The sequence below is a fragment of the Gopherus flavomarginatus genome, chromosome 5 (genome assembly GCF_025201925.1).
Source record: "Gopherus flavomarginatus isolate rGopFla2 chromosome 5, rGopFla2.mat.asm, whole genome shotgun sequence".
Lineage (NCBI taxonomy): Eukaryota > Metazoa > Chordata > Testudines > Testudinidae > Gopherus > Gopherus flavomarginatus.
Window position 1 is genome coordinate 96,766,542 of NC_066621.1, and position 27,404 is coordinate 96,793,945.

The following is a 27,404-nucleotide window of genomic DNA, read 5'->3' on the forward strand; positions in this document are numbered from 1 at the left end:
ACCCAGAATCCTCTCAACCCACACCTGGATCCCCCCACATTAAGCCCCTCCACACCTGAATCTGACCTTGCTGAGCCTGCCTTCCCACCCAGAGGGGCAGGGCCCTGGGGTGTTTCTGGGACAGGCTGAGTCCTTGCGCTGTGTTAGGATTGGGTGCAGCCTCACTGCTGAGTCTGTGTCCTGGGGGGAGCTGCATAGTGATCTCCCACCTCTGTGCAGCCAGTGGCCTGTACTCCCCAATATCATGCTGGAGCCTCCACATTTATTTGACAAATAAAATTAGCAGAATTTTAAAATACAGTATGTGGAATTTTAATTTTTTTTGGTACAGAATTTTAAGTTTTTTGGCACAGAATGCCCTCAGGAGTAACATAGACTGTATTTATGGATTGGGTCAAATCCTTGCTGAGTTAAAATTCTCAGTGACTTCAGTGGACAGAGTAAGTACTTCATGAACTAGCCTTCTTTTGTTTTCCTGCTGTACTCAGTGGTGGTTTGAAGAGGAAGCCAGGACCTGCAAGACAAATTAAGTTAACTTCTACAGAAGTTAAATTGATTCCCTTCTGACACGAGTGCTTCCTGTTCTGCTGATAAACTCTGTCTTGTGCTTCAGCAGAGCTGTTAGAGTGCAATTTTTAATGATGGAAGAAAGGTTGTGTCTGCTTGAAGCCAGGCAGACTAAGTTGCTAAGAAATGAATGTATGTAGATAACTACATCAGCTCTCTGGGCAGTTGCAGTTAGGCTTTATTTAAAATGAATTTTTGTAGCAAACACTGCTTGTTATTGTGACCAAAGCTCTGGTCTCCACTGCATGTTCCTCTATTCTTTCTTCACAAGACAGTGTAGTACTGTGTCGTATTCTGTATACCAAGCAATCTATGAAAGCCATGTATATGAGAAGTATGTAGTAAACAGTACTTATGCAATGCACTACTGATTAAACAGACACATAGTAATAGTGAACATTTGCTGACATAAATAGGACGACCTAGATTCTTTCCTAAATCACCCCGTAGCTAACCGTCTCAGCCCCTGAGTTGCCCCAAAGGAAGGCTATGTTCCTGGCTGAAAAGAAAATGTGTCAGACATGGTTACTGACTAAATTATTAAAATACATGCACTGCTTTGGTTGTCATGGTGCAAGATACTCTACTGCGATGGGATTAAAGCCAGCAATCTTCGCCTTCCTGACACTTACAAGCTCCCAGTCAGCATGTCCAAAATTGCTGCAAAAAATTATCATTCATCTGTTATTCTGACCATGTTACTTTTAACTCCAAATCCCTCAACTGCCTCCACTTACCCTATCAAGTGTCAACTTCTTAAATTTGCATTTAAGGACTCGCATAACTTCCACCTTCCCTATATCTCAGATCTTGTTACTTATTTTCCCTCCCTTATCCCCTTTAGGTTACTGATATTGACAATCTTGGCATCTCACTGTATCATTTTTCCATTTCTATATTTTTCGGTCTTGCTCTGTGCTGCTCCCTTTGGTTAGAACAGCCTTCCAATCCCAATATTTCAGGACCCCTTGTGACCTGGGGTGTCTGGGGTAGCCCTCACTGAAAATGCCAGTGTCAGGGCAGGCTGCAAAAAGAACAGATTCTCTCAAAACTGGTGGTTAACACTAAAGTCGCAAACAGTGCTCCTGCTCCCTACACTGGTTATCAAGAAGCTGAAAAAAAGAAATCACACATCCCCCTTTATTGCATTCCAGTTCTCTTGCTTCCAATTGGTGCATCGGTTCAGTAAAGTGAGAAGTTATATTGACCCATGAAAGCTCATGCTCCAAAACTTCTGTTAGTCTATAAGGTGCCACAGGACTCTTTGTTGCCTTTAAAAGCTCTGCTCACTTATGCAAAATGTTCTTCTGACCCCAAAGGCCAGCCACGTTGCCAGGTCAATACTAGCTTGGATGTTATCCAAAATACTGTGTGGCCAGCCAATCCTTTAGTGTATAAAACTAATGGTTTGTTGTAAATAAAAAAGAAGGAACAAAGAGAGAGTTGTTAAATGGTAAAGCAGGTACATACATGCAAGTACTTCAAAGTCCATATATCAGGTTGTTAGCAGTGTTGGTGTGTTGCTGACCTGAAAGTCCCCCTGGAACACATCCACAGCTTGAATGGGTCATTCAGACCTTTGTTCAGAACTTCAGTTTGTAGAAAAGTTACTCCAGAGGTAAGAAGCAGCAATAAAGACAAAATGAAGAAGATGCAGCCTTTTATATTCTTCTGCCACGTGGCTTGTATTTCCTTTGTCCCAAACACAAGTTTCACAGCACATGGCATGGAAAATCCTTAGAGTTCTCTGTCCATAAACATATGCCCCTACATGTCTTGCCGACTCACAAGGTGTATCTCCTGACTCCTTTCCCTGGGTTCATTGTACCACTGATGATCCTTGATGGACCATCGAACAGGCTAGGCAGTGCTGATGCCAATCTGTCTGGGGGTTGTTGCAGGCACAGAGGGTGCCCGAGGCAAGTAACAGTGGTTCGTTGCCCAGAGTGCGTGGCACCAATAAACACACCAGGGTGGAGAAGCAAGCAAAGTTTATTTGAGATCTCAAAGCGGTGCAAGGAGACGAATGCCTCAAATCATGCACACCTACACAAGTGGCTTTTCCCTTTTTATAAGTTTTTTTTTTCTCTTTCTCCCCCCCCCTCCTCCCCTGTAGCAGTTACGTAAGCGCAGGTGCATTAAGTAATCTTGGCCGCGGCAGCTCGTTAGTAAGTTTTCCTTCTGCAAGTTATCTTGTCCTTCTGCTAAAGGTGCACAGGCCTTATCACCACTGCTTTAGACTGGTTTTAGCTGTGCTGCAACTGATAACTTACTGTTACACATTTAATTTCACAGCTGCTAGCTTTCTAGATCAAGGAGAGTTCAACATGGAGGAACTTTGGTTCACTGAGGCCTAGATTTATGCCTAGTGACACCAACAGGGTGTCACCTAGAAACACAGCACAAGTTTGGAAGTACAGATATATGGTACAGATCTATAATTCATAATACAAAAGTGATACAAACATATAAACAAGATTATCATACTTGGCCAATTGTAACATATTCGCAGATTCTTTACACGGCGTATCTGGTCAGATTCATTGCATTTTATAATATTGGTATCAATAACATCACAAAGTGTTCCAAATATTCCATACAGTGTCACTTTTTTAAGAATTCAGATCTTTCTTAAAGACTCGTGTTCCACAATGCCCACATCAGTCAAGAAGAAATAGTGACTGAGAGTAGTTAGCAAACAAACAAGAAAGCAGCAGTACCATCAAGAGTTGTACATAATGAACCTAACTGGCCACATTATTATTATATCTTTATTCCTCCCTACGTTTTGTTGCTCTTGATAGTAGTTGACATGTCTAAAACTAAATGATAAGTTCCTAGGTGCAGCAACAGTATTTCTTTTTTTGTTCTGTTAAAAAACGACCTAGTTAGCATGCCTTTAGGTGCTGATGAAGTACTCAAGATTGAAAATTGCTACAAGGTTGCAGAAAAAAATTGTATATTAATCTGCATTTGAGAAATAGCATGTGATTATGTAATTAAAAGGCTATCTGGTAATACATACAGTGTACACCAGAAGGTAGGGTTAAGGATGTAAGTGCAACCTTAATTTGCTTTTTTTAAAAGAAAGAGGTTTTGATTGCTTATTTGAGCAGCCTTGATGTTCTCAGCATAGTTTTACATATGGGTTATTCAATAAAATTGAATGTAGGTTTTTGACAGTAAAGCAAAACTTAGTTTTCGGTTTCAGATACTGCAACTGCTTTTTAGGCAGACTTTCTAAAATTGTTGCAATCCAAAATAATTATAAATTTCAGCTCACTTCTGATTTCCAGACCAATGTACATCAGCTTCAGTTTTCACCTAGTCTGTTCTTGCCAAGGACCACTGCTCTACTTGTAGACAAAGGAGATGCATTCAAATCAGGAATGCATGAAATGGAAGATGGTATATGTTGGTAAATTGATCTTTGTAGCATGGCACTTATTTGCTCCTTCTTGATTTATTATCTTTTGAGAGGGTTGGCAAGTGTGCTGGAAACAGACAAGTCATCTACACAAGGTTCTTTCTGCAATATACCCAAGGTTTCTTGTTGATTCCATTCTGATGAAGATGTCTTACTTTTACACTTGTAGTGATAGTCTGATATCACTGCTTGTACTTGTGTTTCTGTACTTGTATGTTTAATTTCAAATGTGGAAAACATGGAATGAAAATCCTATGTATGGTGCTAATGGGGAGGAAAGTTTCAGTGTTGTACTTATGGCACTACAACAGTGTTTTACAACAACTTTGTAAACCTGTTTTTTGGTGCATGTCTGTCTGTTTCTGGACAGTTAAGTACAATAGCAAGGTGTATATGAGACAAATGTGCTTTGAGAGTTATCTCAGAACTAGGATTTATTGCATTTCAGGTCCATAGCATAACTTTTTCTTAAAACTTGTCATAAAAAGCAGTTTAAACTGATCATGCTGATATAGTTACATTTACAGTTTGAAACTTTTCTATGAAATATTAGACCTACCTTTGTGGAAATATTTTTGTAACCTGGCTCCACTTTGCTTTCAGGTCTGTCATAAACGGTTAGTTAAGAGTTAATGGAACAGAAGTACTTCATCTCTCATTTGTCTGTAAAGGGTTAACAAGATCAGTGAGCCAGGCTGTCACCTGACCAGAGGACCAATCAGGGGATAGGATACTTTCAAATCTTGAGGGAGGGAAGTTTGTGTGTGCTGTTAGTTTTTGGTGGTTGTTCACTCTGGGGGCTCAGAGGAACCAGAGGTGCAATCAGGTTTCTCTCCAATCTCTCCGATACAGGCTCTTATAAGTTCAGAATAGTGAGTACTGGGTAGATAAAGCGAGTTAGGCTTATGTTTGTTTTCTTTATTTGCAAATGTGTATTTGGATGGGAGGAGTTCAAATGTGTATTTGGCTGGAAGGATTTTAATTTGTACTTGTATACTTAGTCTGGGAGGGTATTCCCAGTGTCTATAGCTGAAAGACCCTGTAACATAATCCATCTTAAATTTACAAAGATAATTTTTACTGTTTTTTCTTTCTTTAATTAAAAGCTTTTCTTGTTTAAGAACCTGATTGTTTTTTTTATTCTGGTGAAACCCCAGGGGACTGGGTCTGGATCCACCAGGGAATTGGTGGGGAGAAAGGAGGGAAGGGGGAGAGAGAGGTTAATTTGCTCTCTGTGTTAGGATTACTTTCTCTCTCAGGGAGAGTCTGGGAGGGGGAAAGAGAAGGAGGAGGGAAGGTGAATTTTCCTCTCTGTTTTAAGATTCAAGGAGTTTGAATCACAGTAATCTTCCAGGGCAACCCAGGGAGGGGAAGTCTGGGAGAGGCAACGGTGAGGGAAATGGTTTACTTTCCTTGTGTTAAGATCCAGAGGGACTGGGTCTTGGGGGTCCCCGGGCAAGGTTTTGGGGGGACCAGAGTGTACCAGGCACTGGAATTCCTGGTTAGTGGCAGCGCTACAAGTACTAAGCTGGTAATTAAGCTTAGAGGAATTCATGCTGGTACCCCATCTTTTGGACGCTAAGGTTCAGAGTGGGGAATTATACCATGACAAGATCATAGACTAATCTAGAAATTGCAACCAGCCATTTCTAACTTCAATTTATACTCCTGTCTATCACTCCTTTTCTAGCTTGTCCTCTTCTGTATCCTATTAATGCTTCTTGTGTGATCTGCAGTGTTATCCCCACATCTAACTATAGCTCTTGTTTTGCCTGTACAACCTGTCACTGCTGTCACGTCATTTGGCTTGTGGAGAAATTTGAACAGTGTAGCATTGTTCAGCTGAAATAAAGGTTCTTCTTTCTCATAAGATGGATGCTGAATTTTCTAGTTGACACTAAACAGCCACCAGGCTTTCTACATTAAGATGAGATGGTGTGCAAGTGCTGGATTAAGAAAAAATTCAGTCTCTACAATATATTTCTAATAAAAGAAGGTGTTTTCACCTTGTATATATTGGCCATTGCTCTCCTTTTGTCCTCTTAATCATCTAGTTTATATTCTAGGGGTCAAGTCTTGCATCTGATGTATGTTTACATTTTTTATTTCCTTGACTGTTGATGCCTGTATAGTGTTGTTCCTCAGAATCTGGACAGTTTTGTGCTTTTTAGTGCATCGTTTCCTTTGTTATCTCTGTTGGGAAGTGAAGGGCAAAGCTTTTTTTTAATAGCAGCGTCTCACTGACCTTTCAAAAGCAGCACAAATTTGCAAAACCTTTACTTAGATAAAGCTACTTTGATGTTTGCAGAATTTGCTATATTTAGTACTCCTTTGTATTCTCTATAGTAATTATAGGAGATACTGAGATAATGTTGTTTACTTAACGTGTGCTATTGAAAAATCTAGGTGGTTGTGTGTCTCTGAATCAGAAGGGATGACAGACAGATACAGAGTTTGGTTTCCTGAGCGATGCCTTTTAATGGATAAAAGCAAGGAGTTTCTCTGTGCATTTTCTCCAATATCATTACTTCTAAAGGTCACCTGGAAAATAAGACAAGGCTTGAGTTTGTTGATAGCTTCTAACTTGGGTCCCTCCAATTCTCCTGGATCTTCTAGATCATCTATCTTAGAAGCAGGAGCATATTGTCCATCTGGACTTGAGATTTCTGCAGTTGGCTGCCTGAGCCATACTATACTAACACATTTTGACTTTGACTAGGGTATGTTTTGTTAGAGAGCCATGAACTCTACACAGTACAGTACAGAACATCTTTCTTTAGACCACTCAGAAGAAAATTGTTTTAGCATCTGCCACTATGCTGGACTATTTACTATCATAGGCCAGTTTGGCCTTTAAGTACGAGGTTCATTATTTGGCTGTATCAGCTCATATATCTATTCAAAGATCTTTCTTCTTCTGACATCTACTGTCTGAAGCACCACTTCCTTGGGACTTGCCAAGTTGAGCGCACTACCGTTTGAATTTTGGGAGCGTGGCCACTGTGCTGTCTCTGAAGACCCTGTTACTGATATCATTAATGTCAGCCATGAGAGTCAGTGAGATCCAAAACCTATTGGTTCACTCTCCTTACAGTGTTCCATAAGGATAAGGTGTTCCTACTCACCTGCTAAATTTCTGCCTAAAGCTCTGAAGGTGATTTTTTTTCTCCATTTGAAATAATTAGCCTGTCTGTATTTTATTCCTCTATATTACATATTTTACCAGAGGGGGGATAGGCTTTACTGTCCAGTTGTTGATAGGACCCTGATCTGCTACCTAAATAATGCAAGTCTTGTGCAAGTCTCCTAGGCTATTAATGACATACAGGGATAGCTTTTCCCTTTAGATTTATCAGCACTTGGAAAGTGTCAAAGTGGCTCATATTTTATATCCAAGATCTTTATGAACTTGCAGATGATATAGTACCCAAAGCCCTTAAACTATATTTTTCCAGGTCAGAAGAACTCTGCCTGAGCACTTTCTATCACTGTGGTGTGTAAGGCTGGTCTTTGGAGTTCTTTGTGTGTGTTTAAACAGGACTACTCTCCTGATTTGACAGTTTATTACAGATCTGATATCTCTGTAGCTTTCTACCTGCCTTCCTCAGATTTTTAGAGTCTCTGGGGTTTTTACTAAATGGAAAGGAACTGAGGCCATAGCTGTATATATATGCAGTAACTTTGCACCTGGCATTTGGTTTCTTGCCATGGCAAGTGTGTGACCCCTGTTGCCATCCTTAACGATTTTATCAAATGTTTCATTATCCTTGGTATTTTTAGTACAGCCTCAGCTCCTGGAGACAAATAGTTACATGAGAATCTGATTTTTTTATTTTAAATGAAAGTTTCTGGCTCTAGTTGCTGCAGAAAAAAGCCTGAAAATGTGAATGGAGTGTACCTTAGGGGCTCAGAAACTTGATGGCAAATTAAAGGAAAACCAAAAACATTATTTTTTAAAATCTCATGATTGTACATTTGTGGTAGGCAATACAGTGACCCCAGTGTTCACTGCTTTACAAAGAGGTCCACCTTTGTTAAGAGTACATGGACTCAAGAGTGGGGATTTTTACAGGCAATCTAACCAAGAACTAGAGCTGCTGTAAATAATGTCTTTCCTCCTTCCCTGCAGGTTCATGTGTGCTCAGTTACCTAATGAGGTTCTGAAGAGCATCAGCATCATCGATAGTCCCGGCATTCTTTCAGGAGAGAAACAGCGCATCAGTAGAGGTGAGTTGAAGCAGTCAAAGTAGCTAACACCTCTAGTGACCTGTTCTGCTGTACTGGGAAATTGGTCCGGCTACTCTATCTTAAGAGCCTGCTCCAGTGGCTTGGAAATGGTGCGGTTCCACTGTGATGTGGGAGACCTGTGTGTAAATTATCTCTTTTTGGGTCTCTTGTGCTGAACAAATGTTACAAAGTCTATTGCAATCAATGTTTTGAGGTTGTAGAGATTGAGATCAACGTTCCATTCATGTTGAGTGGTGTAGAGGCTTTTGTTATTGTGCTGAAATGCACCAAAGCACTTTAATTAAACAAAAACAAAAAACATTGTGTTGAATTTTCAGAGTCCATCAAACACAATCTCTCAGTGTATATAAAACTAAAGAAACAGCCAACAAGAAACTTCAGATACACCTCTACCCCAATATAACGCCACGTGGTAGAACACAAATTCAGATATAATGCGGTAAAGCAGCGCTCCGGGGAGGGGGCGGGGCTGCTCACTCTGGTGGATCAAATCAAGTTCGATATAACGCGATTTCACCTATAAAACAGTAAGATTTTTTTTGGCTCCCGAGGACAACATTATATTGAGGTAGAGGTGTAGTTTAACAGCACACTAAATATTTGCAAAAATTGACAAAGTCTCTATTGAGCATGCAAACCACAACTCTTTTCAAAGGCTTATAACTTGCCCAAATTTGGGTGGTTTTTCAGAAGAATAGTAAATGAGTGTTGTAGTTCCAGAAATTGGTTACATTTAGTAGTGCGAATAATGTAAATTATAAATATGTAGATTATACTTATAGGCGAGGCTGATAGCATTGTTTATTTTTAAGGCTGCCCAGTTCTTGCTATTATTACACTGTGTTTTCAGTTGCTTATCACTTTGCCAAACTTTAACTGTTTTGAGCTGAAATTTTCCATGCTTGTTGTCTACCTCAGGCTGAATTATTTTGGAAAATTTCAGCCAAATGATTTAGCTATTTCGGAGAATAAAGCTAGGAAAAGAGAGGTTGTTTTGCCCATATAAAAAATTCGAGACCTTTTATCTGAAATGCTCTATCACTCCCACGCTTTGAACCAGGCACTTGAAATTTGGCAGGGAGGCTGGAATTTGTGTCAGGGATGCCCCTGTGAAATGGCTTTTGCTACCCCTATGAAAAATCCACCTAAATTTGGCCAGGTTATAAGCCTTTGAAAAATGGCAGTTTGCACATGCTCAATAGAGACTTCATCGATTTTAGCAGCTAAAATCTCTGAAGACTTTTGTTCTCGCACCTCCTGCATCTCCTAGTGCTGACACTGAGCATACACCATCCCAGCAGAGTGATTAAGCATAATTCATCCCCTCACAGCTCCTAGAGCTGACTATATTGCGCTTGTACCATCCCCACAGAGCAACTAAGCATATTCCCTCCAGCCCAGGGCTACAGGGGTGAAACCAGACTTTATCAGTAATGACTGCTGTGGGCCAGTGGGGGATAATTCAATGGAACTGATAGCAGAAGGTATGTCTCCCCTGTAGTCTCAGTGTCGCTCCTGTCAGTGCCCAGGCAGCTTGGAAGAAGCCATCTGACTAGAATGTGGAGTGGTTGGAAAGGAGGAGATTGCAAAAAGGAATCTAGTGAGACAGGGACCTGAGGTATGGAAACTGGGGCTTGTTTGCCAAGAAGACGGAGAGGCAGGGATTGGGCGCTGCAGCAGGGGGAAAAGGTAGGTTAGGCCTGATTGTGCAAGGAGACTGGCGTTGGGAGCCAGGAAAGGACTAGGAGCTGGTGAGGGAAACAGGAGGGTGGGCCAGGAGTCAGATGGCTGGAGGCAGAGAACACTAAGATATGACAAGGAGCTGGGATACTGGGGGATGTAAAGTGGCTAGGCCTAGTTGGTAAAGAGACTAGGATTGAGAGACAGGAAAGGAGTCGCGTCTGAGACCTACTGGACAAGAAGACTGGGACTAGGAGCCAGTGTGGAGTGGAACAGGCATGAGAGAGGAGGGAAGATAAGTTTGGTGAGTTGGAGTACAGAGGGGACTGAAATTGGATGAGGGGCATGGGGAAGGAGACTAGGAGTAGAAGCCAGTGGGTGGAGAGGGGAGAGACAGATCATATGAGGAGCCAGGAGTGGGGAACTGGGACTGGCTGGGTAGGGAGATTAGGGATGAGGAGTTGGAGGGGGAGGGGGAGAACTGGGACTGGTGAGGAGACTGGGACTGGGCTGAGGAGACTGAGCAGTGAGGACTGGGATTGGGTAGGCAAGAAGAATTGGACTTGTACAAGGAGCCCGTGGTGGGGGAAGAGACAGGATTGGGACAGATGAAACCCCATGGCAAAATGTCTTATTTTCACTAGATTAGAGGGGGATGAAAACCTACAACTAATATCAGTTACTTCGTTAGTTCAGCTGTCAGAGCTCTGCGCAATGAAGTTAAAGGTTCCAACTTCGCTCATGACCCATTTGGTGTCAGTATGATGCCACATGATGGAATTTGTTTTTTCAGTTTGCTTTTTTAAAAACCTCAGAAATTACATACAAAAAGCTTACATTAAAAGAATGTTAAGGTTGCAGATTGAGCACTCAAAAGTTAAGAAATGTCATGTGGAAAAGGTAGCATGTGTTCATGTAATTAAAGACTGCATCACAATGCATATGCACAAGGAGTCTGAATTAAAGTTGCTCAGGCATTTCCTAAGCTTTGAGTGCATTTCCTAAGCTTTGAGTGCTTGCCTTTGCAGCCTTATAGTATTTTAATATAGTTTATTTGTGTTTCATACTTATATTTATATTGTACTAAGAAGACTATAACTAGTAAAAGCAGCAAAGAATCCTGTGGCACCTTATAGACTAACAGAGGTTTTGGAGCATGAGCTTTCGTAGGTGAATACCTACTTCGTCAGATGCATGTAGTGGAAATTTCCAGGGGCAGGCATATATATGCAAGCAAGCTAGAGATAATGAGGTTAGTTCTATCAGGGAGGATAAGGCCCTGTTCTAGCAGTTGAGGTGTGAAAACCAAGGGAGGAGAAACTGGTTTTGCAGTTGGCAAGCCATTCACAGTCTTTGTTTAATCCTGAACTGATCGTGTCAAATTTGCAGATGAACTGAAGCTCTGTTAGTCTATAGACTAACCTCTGTTAGTCTATAAGGTGCCACAGGATTCTTCGCTGCTTTTACAGATCCAGACTAACACGGCTACCCCTCTGATACTATAACTAGTAAATTCAACTAGCAAATTCTCTTGAAATAATCTGCTATTGTTAGTAATAAAAAAATGGAAATGGAGAATGAATACCTGTCCTTTGTTGTTCCTCTTTTCATGGAAGCAGATCTTACAGTATCTATGAGATGAGCTACTAAGTCAATATGGTAGAGGACTGTTGATATTACATCCTGCCAAGTTGCTGTCATCTCTATTCTGACAGAGATTCTCAGCCATATTGACGCAATGTGGTTTACATTAATAAGAGACATCTCTGACTCCTAAGAACCCAACCTGTCTATTCATCAGCACAAATTGGCTAGTACTGCAAGTTCCCAAATGTTATTTTCAGATATTTTATTATGATATATGCATTGTACTTGAAAGGGAGCAAAACTAAAATTGTACAAAAAATTAGACCATGGCTTTTTAGTACAGCTTGTAGGAGACCTGTCTGCTTTTTAAAAACTACTTAGATAACAAAAAAAAAACAACCCTTCTACAAGTAAGGTGTCACTCCAGTATCTAAATGATATTCTATTCTGTAACGCTTTGTCTCAAAACTATTGTAATATATTTTCTTGACTTATCTGCTAAATCAGTACACTGAGTGTGACTGGAACACACTGCATTTTCACTTCCTGTCCTCTCATAGATGGTTTTGCGTGTATGTGTGTGTGTATTAAATGTTACCACAGTGCCAGTTGTAAATGGCAGCTCTGAGATACTCTTGCTGTTCATTGAACATAGAGAAGGAAGAACTCCAACATGCAAAGCCCTTTGTGTATTTAAAAATAATGATCTCTTCCTTAATAATATGAATCACATTGTGGTTTCTTGAGGGTAGCCTAATATCTGATAACCATAGAAATGGAAGTATAGTTTCTAGTGCACATGGCACTGACAGAGGAGATGATAGATTTCTGTTCCTAAATTTTAAATAACTAGGTGCAGAAAATGTTAGCTTTGTGTCATTACATAGGTCAGCTATTTTTTCAGTCTTGTTAGAATATGGTTCTGCTGAACACTATTTAGCTTTAGCCAGTTTAGTTGTTGTGTGAACAGGGCTTTGTTCTACAGCAAACCTCCCATGTCAATTCACCCCAAGATTGGCAGAGTATCTGCTTTTGAACAAAGAATCAAGAATTGGGATTTTGTTGTAGATGCACAGTCCAAAAAATTCAAGTGTTTACAAATGAGTAAATAATCCTGTTACATGCTCATATTTTTATGCAAATACACTGTGCTCACCCACATGTACTTGGAGTAGTGAATGTTCAGATACATGCCCCAGTGTGTGACATAATGACTGCTCAATCAATGCAAATACAGCTGCTTGTTGGGTCTAGTTTGAGTATTGTATTGTCAAACATTTATGTAAACAATGGGTTTTGTGAGGAACAGACCTGTGATTCAGTGCAGTGCAAAGCCTCTCTGAGCTGTTTCTTGAAGGAGAAGTATGAACAATAACTTTATTGTGAAAATAGTTTAACTTAATACATTTTAAACCATATAAACTTGTTAAATTATTTTCTAAATCAATTGTGTACTAATGTGAATGGGATTTAAGATTCCAGATTACTCATGAACTTTTGTATCTAAAATGTCTTAACAAACAGTGTCCACCTTGTAGAAAGTGGAGACTGGCCTCTGGCAATGAGAATTAAATTGTAGTCTCCCAGGGCACGACTCCTAACATTTTTTTCTCTCCAGTAGTGAAAGGTTATTTGGTACACTGATTATGTAAGAGTTAAAGCTACTGAGAGTGGTTTTATGCTTGACCCTGGTTTTGTAAAAAAAGGTTATATTTTAAAACCATTAGGAGTTACCCTCTCCACTAGCAAAAGTAAGCCCTGCCCATGCTGATAGCATCTGAGCAAAAAGCAGATACTGCGATATAAGCCCAGGCTTAGCAGAACTCGAGTGAGCAGACCCTGGGTTTGTTAACCTAGGGTTTGAGCGTCTGCATTCATTTGCAATCCCTGGTTAGAACTTATTGAATCCTGGGTCACACCCTGGAGCTCCAGCATCTACACTGCATTATGTATTATTATTTCTTCATTACTAAGTTCTACCCTGATTGTAGGGGACTGGTTAAGAAGACATATTGAGATCTCTTCCAGTTCTACACTTCCGTGGTTCAATGCAGGCCCAAGTTTAACCACCCTCTTCCTAGAACCCTTCCAAAATGTGGCCGCTCTAGCCCTTTGTCCATGGTGCAGTGTGGGAAAACTTGACAATCCACCAAACTTGGCTATGTAGATGACAAAGGAAGTTGGCCTGTGGGACTATGGAATACTTAGTGTTGTCAGACTCCCAGAGGACAAGCCCAGTGGGTCTGTGTCTGTACTGCAAAGCAGTAAGGTCCTGGCTTGACTCAGGCTCAGACCCTCCACCCTTGTGAGGTTCTGGGACTCTGGATGTGAGCCCCGGGTTAGTGTGATTTGTGTGTACTCAGAAGAGGGGTAAGGCTTGAGCTTGGGTGTGAGCCCTGGGCCTAGGCTGCATTGTAAATATACCCTTTATTTCTACCATGGTAGCAGCAGGAGGCAGCCAAGCTGCTAAGATCTGCAGAGGAGAACTAGCAATGGACCCTTTAGACAATCTAGGGCTGGAAAGGGGCAGAACTGTGTATCCTCAATACCCAAAGACCAGCAGTGATTGAAGAAAATTGCTACTAGGAGAGAAATCCATGTTCTCGTTCACCCTACACCCTCATCCTGTGAATATCAGCTAGCAGTGGCAGAGGAAGGCCGTACTGGAGGGCGGGGTTGGGGTGGGGAGGTGCTATCAGAGCAGAGGATTCTTTATCCCTGGAGCCAAGAGAGATATAGGAACCTGTGATCCCTTCCTCTCTGGTTAATGGGATATATGAAAGGGATCATCTCTGTTGCACGCAGGTAGACCAGCAACACTCATACAAGAGGGGAACAAGGAGGATCACATCACAAGTAGCTGGTTTCTGTTAGCAGTAAAACTGCCGTTCTCCTCCTTCAGGTGTGGGAATTGTCCTCTGCTTTCCTGCAACACCTGATTCATTCTTGCTAGTTAGGGATGTTTGTTCTTGCCCCTTCATTCTTGTTGAAATTATTATTTATGCAGGGCATTACCGCGACTCTAATTTAGCCATAAATTCCTCAAATCCAGGGGCTGAATGTATTCATACAATTGCTCTAAACAGGCCTAAAAAGCCTAAATAATAAGCAATTTACCATATCCAAACAGTAACAAAACATTTATAAGCATTTGATCAAGATACCTAGGTGTTCTTAGACCCACGTTGGTCAGCTCCAACTTGATCAGACAAGTATTAGCAAAGAACCCTTTAAGAATTTACTTTTTTATACCCCTTACAAACAAGTGATGTAATTCCTACTTATTGGACCTCTGCTGAGGCCAAATGAAGCAATTTCTTATATAGTCAATTTATTACTGCCCTGGTACTCAATTAAGCATGTTTTATTTCTCGTATTTCAGCCCAAACCTTAAATAATATGATACTGGTATTTTATCTCACCAAATGCTTCGAACTAAAATTAAATGCCTGTTCATCTTCTATAGGAACTGCAATTTCCTTTTGTTTCTGAGTTGACTGGTGACTTACTTGTATTTAGCAGTTCACATTCTGTTTGTGTGGCATGAAATCTCCCAGCACATAGTTCTGTTTATTTGGAAGAGTTGCTTTTCTCATTATTTCTAAATTTCATATTTCAATGACCATTTTTAACTTTCAGTTTCCTTCTACCTTTTCCTTCTTTAAGGTGTGTGTGTGTGAGAGAGAGAAAACTGGATCCCCCGCCCCCATAAGTAAATTACTTAGATGGGGAAGTATTGCACTGGTCCAGGTTGCTAAGTGAAATTTATTACCATCTGATGACTAGTCTGAGCCCTCTATCCACTGTCCATATCATACGACTACCATCATTATTGACACTCACATTGGCAGTCACCTGATTGATTCAACGACATTTGTGAAAGAAAAGTTCAGTCACCTTCTGACAACTTGGTGAGCAACAATCTGCGTCCCTGGTAATATTTTGTGCGTGTGCACACATGGTGGGGAAGGAAATCCATTGTTTGCTTTCAGGGCATAGAGTTAAAGGTTTCACTCTTTTTCTATGAAGCAATTGTTGAATGGTTTAACTATTAACTATCAGTTTACATGTGCAAACATAATTGCAAGGAAGACTTGACAAGCATTACTAATTTACTAGGAATAAGTAAAATTATTCCTGTGTTGACTGATTAAAATCCAGTGTAGAAACTGTATAATTTAAAATGTAAGATATTAAGCTTTCTTCTGTATAATAAACCCACCCTGGTGCCTGCCCTTCAGCATGACTACCTACCCATATGTTTTATTAAAAGCTTTGGAAAATTTGACTAGTTACTCAGGAAAGAGCAACTGACAACTTTGAAAAGGGACAAAAGTTTACATTCCCCTTTCCAAGGTTAGGTTCTGTGCATGTTTCAAAGCTGGCTTTCTTTGAAAACACCATTGTTCTGCCCTTACAAACAAGCAAGATATTCCATAAGCTTTATTATGCATCTAGCCTCTCATTAAACTTGCAGGAGATTTCAAGCAGTATGTGTAAATGCATAGCAATATGACGCATGGGGGACGTGTATATGCTGTGGGCACCTTGCCATACGTGAGAAGGTTCCGTGGTAACACAAGGGGTGATGTTTGCTTAGTTATTTCAGACATACTGTGTGTGTTGCCAACAGGATGTGAAAAGAAAATAAGTGGAAGGGAAGGAAGGAGGTGAGGCACTGGAGAAGCTTCCATTTCAATTACATCAAAACACATTTAGCAGGTCTTCCTGGTTTACATCAACAGTTAACTGCTTACATTAACATGAAATGAAGCGGGAGGCATAGTTAAAAAAAAGTCTTGGCTGCTTGATACTATTGAACCATGAGGTATATGATATCGTCAAATGCCACCAGTGTGGTGCTCTGCTCTGTTCAGTGTTGATAAGTTGGCTGCGTGCACATGTATTCTTCCTTGTGCTGTCCCAGCTCTGCGCAGATAGCTGGCACAGCAGATCTCAAGCGAACTGCCCAATGACCACAGACTCCGATAAGGTACGAAGGCACCCGGCCAGGTTTATTGCCAAACAGAACACAGTCTCTGGGTCCCCAGATCAGATGTCTACAGTTCTGCTAGTACATATTTGCTCACTGACAATGGACCGGCTCAGTCAGTGGCGGGATGTACCACTGCCCCCTAGGCCAGACAAAGACACTACCACAGGGATGCATTCATATACACAGGTACAAACAAGTTACACATCACTCCTGACGTATTGAGATGAACCCCTCTAAATAGCAAGGTACAAACCCTCTGCATGTTGGGGTGCTGCCTCTCTCCTGGTATGTGTTGGTTTGAACAAACTAGTCTGTCTATCATATCCTTTTGACTCTCTTTTAGGATTGGTCAGCCTGTTCCTTATTATCTGTGTGGAATGTGTTCGTACCACACTGTTCTGGTGCCATCCTGGTCCATTTTTATCCTATTAGTGCTTGATACCCTTTAGATATGTGTATACATCCAATTAGCAGCCCTTCTTGACAATTTTTGTGAGCAGGGCCTGCCTCTGGCTCACAGCTTAACTTTGCTTTATGTTAGCAAAGTCTTGACCATTACTTAAGTTCAGGCCTCATACTGGGCCTCTGATACCAAGGTTTTGTGTTTCAGGGCCTCATCTTACTACATACGGAAAATTAGTGTCTTCCCTATGTCTCTAGCAATCTCTGACAATACAATGGCTTTTTTGCTGCTGTAGTGTTCAGGGGTCAATCCTTGATGTTTAGCAACTGGTTAGTTTCACTGGGATTCAGATGAATACTTAAGGCACCAAGGGTTTTAGAAAATGTGTGCAGAGGAGGGAGGCAGAAAATTGGCTATTTTGCACCTTGAAATAATTCTAGCTGTAAAAAATAGCCAAACATCTGTGTCTAGTTCTGCTAAAAAATTAGATTTGCAATGAATTTGTGTGTGTGTGTGTGTATATATATATGCGCGCGCGCACACACACACACACACAGTATGAGCCACATGATGAAGATCTGGGAGAAAGTTATTGATAAGAGACTATGAAGAGAAGTAAAGATCAGTGATCATTTGGATTTGTGCCAGACAAGTCAATAGTGCATTAAGATTGATAGTGGAAAAATATAAAGAAAAGAGAAAAATCCTGCACGTAGTGTTCATCAGTCTTGAGAAGTCAGCTCGTGGTGTATGAAAATGAAGCCGATATCTGAACGTTATATCAAACTCATCCAGGACATGTATGAGGGTGATGTTATCACTAGGGCCCTACCAAATTCACGTCCACGAAAAACACGTCATAGACCATGAAATCTGGTCTTTTGTGTGCTTTTACCCATAATTGTAAAGTAATTACCAAACAAGTGTTTGAAGTAACAGGAGAAACAGGAAAGGCAACAGGAAAAATGTTGAACGTAGCCCACATTTTTTTAAAAGTGTAATTGCGAGAATGTTTAATTGTAAATAGTACTATGTCTTATACAGGTTAGCTCACAAAAAATTTAATATCTTTTAAGGTGATCGTGACCCAGAAGCCCTTTAAGGCTATGCGGCAGAAAGACACCCCCCACTCCTCCGTAACTGACATCAGGCCTGACACTCATTGCCGCCATAATATAGATCTAGGGCCACGAAAAGCGCATGTTAGACTGTGGAATCTGATCTGCCACCGTGAAATCTGGTCTTGTGCGCTTTTACACTATACTATACAGATTTCACAGGGGAGACCAACATTTCTCAAATTGGGAGTCCTGACCCAAAAGAGAGTTGCAGGGGGGTCGCAAGGTTATTTTATGGGGGTCGTGGTATTGCCACTCTCACTTCTGCACTGCCTTCAGATCTAGATGGCTGGAGAACAGCGGCTTTTAGCCAGGCGCCCAGCTCTGAAGGCAGTGCCCTGACAGCAGCAGTGCACAAGTAAGGGTGGCAATATCATACCATGTCATCCTTACTTCTGCTCTGCTGCTAGTGACTGTGCTGCCTTCAGAGCTGGGGTCCCAGCCAGTAGCCACCGATCTCTAGCTGCCCAACTTTGAAGGCAGCACCACCACCAGCAGCGGTGCAGAAGTAAGGGTAGCAGTATCACAGCCCCCCCCCCCCAATAAGCTTGTGACTTCCCACAACTTCTTTTTGGGTCAGGACCCCTACAATTACAACATCGTGAAATTTCAGATTTAAATAGCTGAAATCATGAAATTTACGATTTTAAAAGTCCTATGATCATGAAATTGACCAAAGTGGACTGTGAATTTGGTAGGGCCCTAGTTATCACAGCTAGAAAACCAAATGGAGAAACTGAATTGTCTTTAGTAAGAATCAGAGTATATTGAGGCTCGATATTAAACCCCTTTGTTTTTACATTGGTGTTCAGTGCAGTTACAGAAAACATCCAAAGAGGGGCACCATGGTGCATGTTTTTTGCAGACAATGTCATGCTCATGTGGGAGAATAAATAGGAAATGGAAGAAGATTTAGAGGGATGGAGGTGTGTACTTGAAAGAAATGGCATGAAAATTGGCAGAAAAACATAGTATATTGTCTGTAGATTTGCTGATACCTTGTAGGAAGACAACAGGACTGTAAGTCTAGGGGGCCAGCCATTACCAGAGATACAGAAGTTCAAGTACCTAGGTGTGATAGTACAAGATAATGGCGAACTCAGCTATGAACTTATAAGTAGAAAAGGAAAGGCATGGACTAAATGGAGATAAGCGAGGGGAGTGATCTGCAATGTGAGAATGCCTCTTACATTAAAAGGTAAGATCTTCAAGATGGTGATTAGACCAGCACTTTTGTTTGACTGAATGCTGGGCACTAAGGAAGAGACTGGAGCAGATCTTGAATACAGTGGAAATGACAATGGTAAAATAGATGCTATAAGTTACAATGTTGGACCATGTTTGGAACAAATGAATTAGGGGAAATGTGAAGGTGGTATCAATTATAGAAAAGCTGAGGGAATCCAGGCTTAGATGGTTTGGGCATATGAAAAGAAGGCTAGAAGAATATGTAAGAAACTGTGTTAAACTTAGACATGGAAGTTAAGAGAAGGGTTAGAAGACCCAAAAATATGGATGTCACACAAAAGTATTTGATTAGCTGTGGAGTTTCTGAGGAACTGGTTAAAGACAGACTGTAATTGAATTACGGGATGTGTGCTCCACTTGCACGTTGTAGCAATGGCTGGAGCAAATACTGTTTGTGGGCAAACTACAATAATTCACATAAACCAAGACAGTTAACTTGGCCTCAGTGAAACATCAGAGAAATAAAAAGTGCTAGAAATATTTGGCTAAAATGTTTAACCATGGCTGAGATTTCTGCTATGGTTATACCAAAGTCATATAATTGCTAGAGATGGTCAGAAAACGGGTTTATTTCCCACAGAAAATGAAAATTTTCTTTGAAAAACTGAAAGGCTAAATGTTTTTTCACCAAAAACTCCAAGTTGAAGTTTTCTGGGGAAAGAAAACACTTTCCACCAATGTTCATTTAGTTCAGTACTCAGTTTTCTGTTGAAAAACAGTTTTGATGGAAAATTTTCAACCAACCCTTTAACAACAGGGATTGGTTCACTTAGTCAACTCTGCAGAACTTAAGTTTTATTAAAAATGTCTATTTTAAATTCACTAGTTTGCATCTTTGTTTGGATTGAAATGCATAATTTAATAATGTTTTTCTTCCAAACTAATAAAAATCCAAACCAAGATGCTACATGTTTCAGATTAGGGTGGGTGATATATAGTTCATATTTTTGGGTAGTTTGGCATTCTGCCTAACCCAGGAGTGGTTCTGTCTCTCCAATCCTAATTTTACCCTTCAGACAGGAAATTCGTGTTGCAGATTGAAGTGATTTGTGTGTTGTAGGTTTTTTCCTCACTTTTGACTATTATTTCTATAGTTTTTATAAAGAACACTGATAAGTAATCAAATATTTTTGGATTAAATGTTACACCTTGGGGTAACAAGAATTATCTTTTGGATTTGTCTTGTTCATGTTCTTTTTTTTCATTGGCTTTTGTTCTCCTCCTCCTGAACTGCTCTTAAGAAAAAAGTTAGAAAAAAGAGACTGAGTAACCGGGAAAGGGATTGGATTTTGTATTCCTTGCTAAGCAATTCTCTTAATGGGAGGTGTAGCATTTGCTCCTTTTTTAAAAACCGTTTTAATGAATCTGACCTGAATCTGCTTTGAGCTCAGTAAAGATTTTTTAGCATAATCTTGCTATCTTATTTGGTATGAATGTGCTGGATTTGTAATGGAGTTAGACTTGAGGGCAAAAGTTGGAAAGATTTTAAGTAATATACTTGGAGCTTCTAGTTTTTGGTTTCACATACTATGTACTTGTCAAATTTAATGGTTTAAATAAAATGACTTAAGGCCAGCCTCTGCCCACTGGTGCTACAGCTATGTACTTTATGGCGAAATTTGGCACTGAAATGTTTTCATGTATATCTTTGAGTTCCTAGACACTGCCTCTAGCCAATTTCCTATTGGAAAGCACTGGAGGGTTCACTGCTCGCAACAGACATCTTGGAAGCATAGCCGCTAATGATTCAGTAAACTTATTTTTCTTGTGATTATTTACTGAAGTTTTTAACAGCTGGCAAACAGCTTCATCTGTGATGTGGATGTGAATTTTCTTGACTAAGCAGGCATTATTTCAGGGAGAATTAAGTGATTTTAGAATGGGTACCCTCTTCCCCCTTTGTGTTACCTGCTTCATGGAGATAAGAAATTAGTAATAGGGAGAACTGGGGACAATAACACAGTAAAAGATAAGGACCTTTTGCTTATCTATACAGAAGGGATACATAATGTCTGGATGATGACTGTATTCATAAGTAAATGTAAAAGAAGCATTCAATACTGTGAAATGTCTGAAGATGTTAAATTAGAGTTTAATGGTGAGCTTCCTACATTGCCAATGATTAAAGGTGAATGCTGTTGGGTGCTGAATTCTGGATTCTGTTCAGGTTTCCTCACCACTATCCTTGCATTATGACTGTCCTTCAGAGTAATTTTTCATATTAGAGGATGGATAGGGATGGAAAACTGGCTTCTAGTTCACCTGTTCCTCATTCAAGTAAGATGAGTCACTCAGACCAAACTCAGTGTCATTTCACAAACTGATTATGCCTTCTGTAGACTGTGTGTCATTCCCAGAGGAGTTCCTGAAGTACTGTTTGTAATATTGTCATACCAATATAATAAAAACCAGCAGATCTTACTAAGAGGCAAAGATGCCACATTTTTTGTAAATATAATAATAAAGCAAAAAGTAAACAACGTTGTTTGACTACTTATTCCTTACACACACACACACACACACACACACACACACACACACACACACACACACTCATTCACACCATCATTCATTTAAGTTCCGTGTAGGTGTTATAGTTAGCATGAGCAACTTCTGGGCTGGTAAGTTACTGGCCAGGTATCTTGGCCATGAGGATGGAGCTGAGTCTGTGTCAGATGCACCTGATGCTCCTGGAGGCTGGCAGCAGAACCAGAGACTCGAAGTCCTCAGTCTTTGGCGTTCATTCTTATAGGAATTAATTCCTATGTTAGTCTATGGGAGCTGTTTCATCCTGCTGTTGCTGACTCAATCAGCAGATGGCACATTCCTGGTGGCTCCACACTGTCCAAAGTTTGTGTTTCTCATCCTTCCAGGTGTTGGGGTGGATCCCAGTTTTCCCTCTGGGGGTTGTCTGGTGGTCCACTTGACACATTCTTCGGCTGATGGATACTCCCTTTCTAGGCTGGCACCTCCCTAACCAGTCATGTACATCAAGCGTTCATCAACATACATTCCTTATCTGAACCATATTTTAATGTACTGTCTCCACCACTTTCGGGGTGTGTGCCTAGGAGCCATTGCTGTTACAATGAAGTGAAAGTCACTTAAGGGCTTATAGTGTTTGTTTACATTGTATCAATTACAGGTAACATATGTTTACTTCAAGAAAAAAGTCAATTAACTTGTTTATAATAGAGTATCTTTCACAGGACAGATACAATCAATGTTTTCTGCAGACAGGAGCTTACAAGTTTTAACAGAAGAACTAAAATATATTTGCAGTTGGTGAAACTAGGGGGTCACTGTCACTGGGGGAATCACTGTTAGTACCTTCTTTAATATCCCTACAATATGACAGTGAGTTGGGTTGTTGCGAGGCAGTCAACAAGAGTTGTAAACTGTGCAAGCAGACTTTTAAAATAGTTTTTGCTTTAAACTTCCTTTTGTTCTGTGCCCAAAGATCAGGACTCATTTTTCTTCACTGTAACCCACCCTCTCATTAAAGTCATCATTGGAATGGATAAAATTCTTGTGACTTGGACAGCTTAATGGGCTGTGGAGTGTTACAGTGCAGTCCTTCATTCCTAGAATGTACCCCCGGGGTTCTCAGACTTTTGTACTGGTGACCCCTTTCACATAGCAAGCCTATGAGTGCGACCCCCCCCTTAAATATATTAAAAAGTGTTTTTAATGTATAACACCATTATAAATGCTGGAGGCAAAGTGGGGTTTGGGGTGGAGGCTGACAGCTCGTGACCCCCCTTGTGACCCCCTGAGGTGTCCCAACCCCCAGTTTGAGAACCCCTGGTATACCCAGTCTGCTGCCAATCTAAGGACTGAGACACCAGCATTAGAAATTGAGTTTAGAAGTCACAGTGCTACTGCTGGGTTATAAGCCAGTCCTTTAAACAATCCTTAATAAAGAGTTGTCAATTTAGTGACATCCAATGCTGTATTCTCTCTCTTTAGGCTATGACTTCTGCCAGGTCCTCCAGTGGTTTGCTGAGCGTGTTGACCGCATCATCCTCCTCTTTGATGCCCATAAGCTGGATATTTCTGATGAGTTCTCGGAGGCTATTAAATCATTCCGTGGCCAGGATGACAAGATTCGAGTGGTGCTGAACAAGGCTGACCAGGTGGACACCCAGCAGTTGATGAGGGTCTATGGTGCACTCATGTGGTCCCTCGGAAAGGTGATTAACACTCCAGAGGTGTTGCGGGTCTACATTGGTTCTTTTTGGGCCCAGCCTCTACAAAACACAGAGAACCGCAGGCTCTTTGAGGTGGAAGCCCAGGATCTCTTCCGAGACATTCAGAGTCTCCCACAGAAGGCAGCTGTGCGGAAACTCAATGATCTCATCAAGAGGGCAAGACTTGCAAAGGTAAGACAGGAATAGAGCCAACTTTATTTTCAATGTCCAATCTCTTCTACATTTGTTTCATTCATTTTTACTCTCTCCTCTTACATCTTTCCCTCCCCACCCGGAAACAAGGTGTTTTCTGGAAAATGCATTCAGTTAAGAAAGTTAAAGGAAAAATTATTGTTAAATTATGTGTTGAGCTGGACAGTAATGTGGTGAGCCAATCAGTGGACCTTTTAGATGGCCATAGAAGGAAAAGTACTGTGTTTTAGGATTCAGAGTAGCAGCTGTGTTAGTCTGTATCCACAAAAAAAACCAGTAGTACTTGTGGCACCTTAGATACTAACAAATTTATTTGAGCATAAGCTTTCGGGGGCTAGAGCTCACTTCATCGGATACATGTACTGTATTTTCCACTGCATGCATCTGATGAAGTTAGTCTCTAAAGTGCCACAAGTACTCTTGTTCTTTTTGTGTTTTAGGATGTTACTCTCTCTGCCTTTTGAAGGAGACTTGAAATCTTCTAGGATATCTTCTTTCTAGTAAGGAGAACTTCATACTACTAACATAACTAAGGGAATGGGGGGGTATGATAGAGCTCTGTAAAGTCGGGAATAATGTGGAGAAAATGAATAGGAAGTGTTATTTACTCCTTCACATAACTCAAGAACTAGGGGTCACCAAATGAAATTAATAGGCAGCAGGTTTAAAACAAACAAAATAAATACTTCTAAGCACAATGCACAGTCAACCTGTGGAACTCATTGTCATGGGATGTTGTGAAAGCCAAAACTATAACTGTTCAAAAAAGAATTAGGTAGGTTCATGGAGGATAGGTCCATCAATGGCTATTAGTCAAAATGGTGAAGTTTGCATCTGTGCTGCACGAGTCCCGAAACCTCCAATGGCCAGAAGCATCTGGCGCTACCCACTGTCACAGACAGGATACTACAGGTGTAGATGGACCATATGGTCTGATCCAGTAGGGCCATTCGTATATACTCCCTGGAGCTCCTCAACAGCTGCTAGGAAGAGCAGCTGACGACTGAGCAAAACAGGATGTCCCCTTCACCAAAATACCAAGTGTACCACCTTCACAGCACTTGCAATTCCTGGATCAAAGATCACAGTTCAGACCCAGACACTTACTTCCTCTAACACACGTGGCAGCACACAGCATTTGTACTAGATCATGGCCAACCAACATATTGCCGATGGGAAGTAACTTCTCTGTAATCAAAATTTATTTTGATTTTTTTTTTTAATACCACACACACACCCACACCCCACTTTGGCACTTCACATCTATTAAAAGGAGTAATACTGCCATATTGAAACTTAAAAACCGTTCATTTACTTAACAGAACTGCCTGTATATCACTGTTTTGCAAGCCAACTCAACGATAGAAGTAATATCCCCTGATTAAAACTGTATTTCCAACCCATCATCTCCCACATACTCAGCTAAAGGTGGGCTTCCCATCATATCCAGAAGAAATCCTAATCTCTGACAGACCTGAGAGGAAATGAGCTCTAAGATTCTAAGAGGTTCATTCAGGGCAAATGCCCTACCAACATTGTCCTCTGTTTTAAACTGTGGAAAATAGTATTTGCATGTGCTAATCAGATAATCCCCTTGCAGTAGCTACTTGATTTGTGTCCATATATCTAGGCTTGGCAGTATTTGATTTTTATTTAGATTGCCTGTTGAAAGTGTGTACTTAATTTTTTGTTAGGCCTCTAATTATCCTTGAAACTAGCATCTTATTTGTAAAGCTCTTGGAATCATCACCAGATTGCTTGTTAATAATTTTAAAGCTTTCTGATTATTACTTAACGCTAGTCTTCAAAATCCCTACTTAATGGCACTAGCTTCTGCTGTCCTTTCCTGTCCAGGCCCAACCTGGATAAACTTCAATTGCTATGTTTTAAATGGTTTCCTCTAAATATTTCCTTCTCTTCCTTAGTAGACTTCCTTTATTGTATAGTATTAAAGTTCCAGATAGAATACTAGCAAAAGTACTCTGATATTCTGTTCTTCTGAAAAGCCCTAGGGAATGTTTAATAATTAGCACCTTTCCTTTTCTAAATCTCAGCAGGCAAATGATTTGAAAATGTGTTTTGCTGAAAAATTGGAAGGAAGAAAAATCAAATAACTTTGAAGCTATTGTAGAAGAAATTTGCTACTTACTAAAGATTTCTGTGACATACAAATGCAGATGATAGTATTTTGGGGCTTGCTTGCATGGGTAAATTATACCTGTGTAGGCTAAGGTGTGAGTTTGAACCTGCAATATATAGTTATACTGGTCTAACATCATGTGTAAACATTCTCATTACAGTATCTGAGGGGCTTTTATCAGTTTGTCACTTGGGAAACTAAACCAAAGAAAAAGCCACTCTTACACTGGAATAAGAATGTCTATGTGGGGGGTTTATGTCAGTTTAACTATATGGGTTAATTGACTATACAGTAAAACTTTCCTGAGTAGGCAGCCCTTAGTGAAATGAGTTAGTAATGTGGAAAACAGGACTAGAACTACTGATATGGCCTGGAATATTTTGAAAAAAATATTAGAAACAATTGTCAATTATTATGTAAAATTCCATTTTGATATCATGTTTCTATTAATATTTGTTTCTTAAAAGTTAATCTGTCCTTCCTGCAGTTCTCATCTGATTTCATCAGTCTTATTGGCATACTAATCCCTTTCAAAGTAATTGATTGTGATGACTGAGAAGCATCAGGAGCACATGACTCTTAATCAACATAAATCCTATTTAAATACAAAATAAAAATGGATGAAGTTGAATTTTTTTAAGTGAAATTAGTGTTCCTTGAATGTACTCAATTGACAGCCATGGAAAGGGAAGTCAGCTGCTTATCTAAGCAACAGCAGTGTAATATGTCTCCGTCCTAGCTGATCTTAAAATAGCTGTCACTCTGAAACACAATTTTGTACACTCTTCTTTGAACAAAATCATTGTGAAGTATTTTATCTTGGTCCATTTCTCCAGACACCTGCCACACCTTCCCAGTCTGTCCTGAAACTCATAACATATCTAAAAATAAAACAAGTGAATTCCCATCACATTGTCAAGTTCTTATGATTCCTTTCTTAGCTTAGCTTATCATTCCTTTCTAGTGTCGCTTCAAAGCCACAAGGGTGTTAGATATTAGTTATAAAATATTTTGAAGATGGAAAACATTCTTATATTATAAAATCTGTGTGATATTTACGGAATTGTAATCAGTTGGAATAAAAGTGCAGGATTGTAGTAATTGTGCCTTTCAAACTTGCAGTTCCGTATTTTTTCTAGATGCTTTATACATATATAAATCTATTCAATCCTGTAGGGCTGTTATTAATTGGCATTGTGTTAGAAGTGTGCATTACCCATACATCTCCCTTCCTGCAGATCTAGAATTTGTATACCGAAAGTTGTCATTTTAATTTTTTCTCCATTCTTCCATTTGTGCAAAAATTTAAACACAAACGTGTGTGAAAGCAAATATGTATAGTGTTTTTTGTTTGATTTATTGTTTTTATGTGTGGGAGCAACATTGATCTGTATATGGTCTGTCAGTGATTAGAGGACTGCAGTAGCTGTCCACAGACCTCGACTGTAATGATCGTTCCATTAGATCTTGAAGGAATAGTGAATTAATCACATTTAAGATGACCAAAATGAAGCCAAAGAGCAAAAATATTTCAAATACAACCCCAGAAGTATTCCTCCAATTCTTCATTATTGTTCTCCATCCCCT

At 40.2% G+C, this 27,404-nt stretch overlaps 2 protein-coding genes across 2 annotated transcripts in view; one reads left to right on the forward strand and one right to left on the reverse strand.

Annotated features, from left to right (window-relative positions):
• Positions 1 to 27,404, reverse strand: part of LOC127051950 (uncharacterized) — a 260,294-nt gene that overhangs the window by 51,334 nt on the left and 181,556 nt on the right. The gene's annotated exons all lie outside the window — the stretch shown is intronic.
• Positions 1 to 27,404, forward strand: part of EHD4 (EH domain containing 4) — a 55,096-nt gene that overhangs the window by 15,391 nt on the left and 12,301 nt on the right. The window contains exons 3-4 of the mRNA XM_050954964.1: positions 8,124 to 8,221; positions 23,244 to 23,656. Of these exons, the coding sequence (XP_050810921.1) occupies positions 8,124 to 8,221; positions 23,244 to 23,656 (511 nt within the window). The remainder of the gene's footprint in view (positions 1 to 8,123; positions 8,222 to 23,243; positions 23,657 to 27,404) is intronic.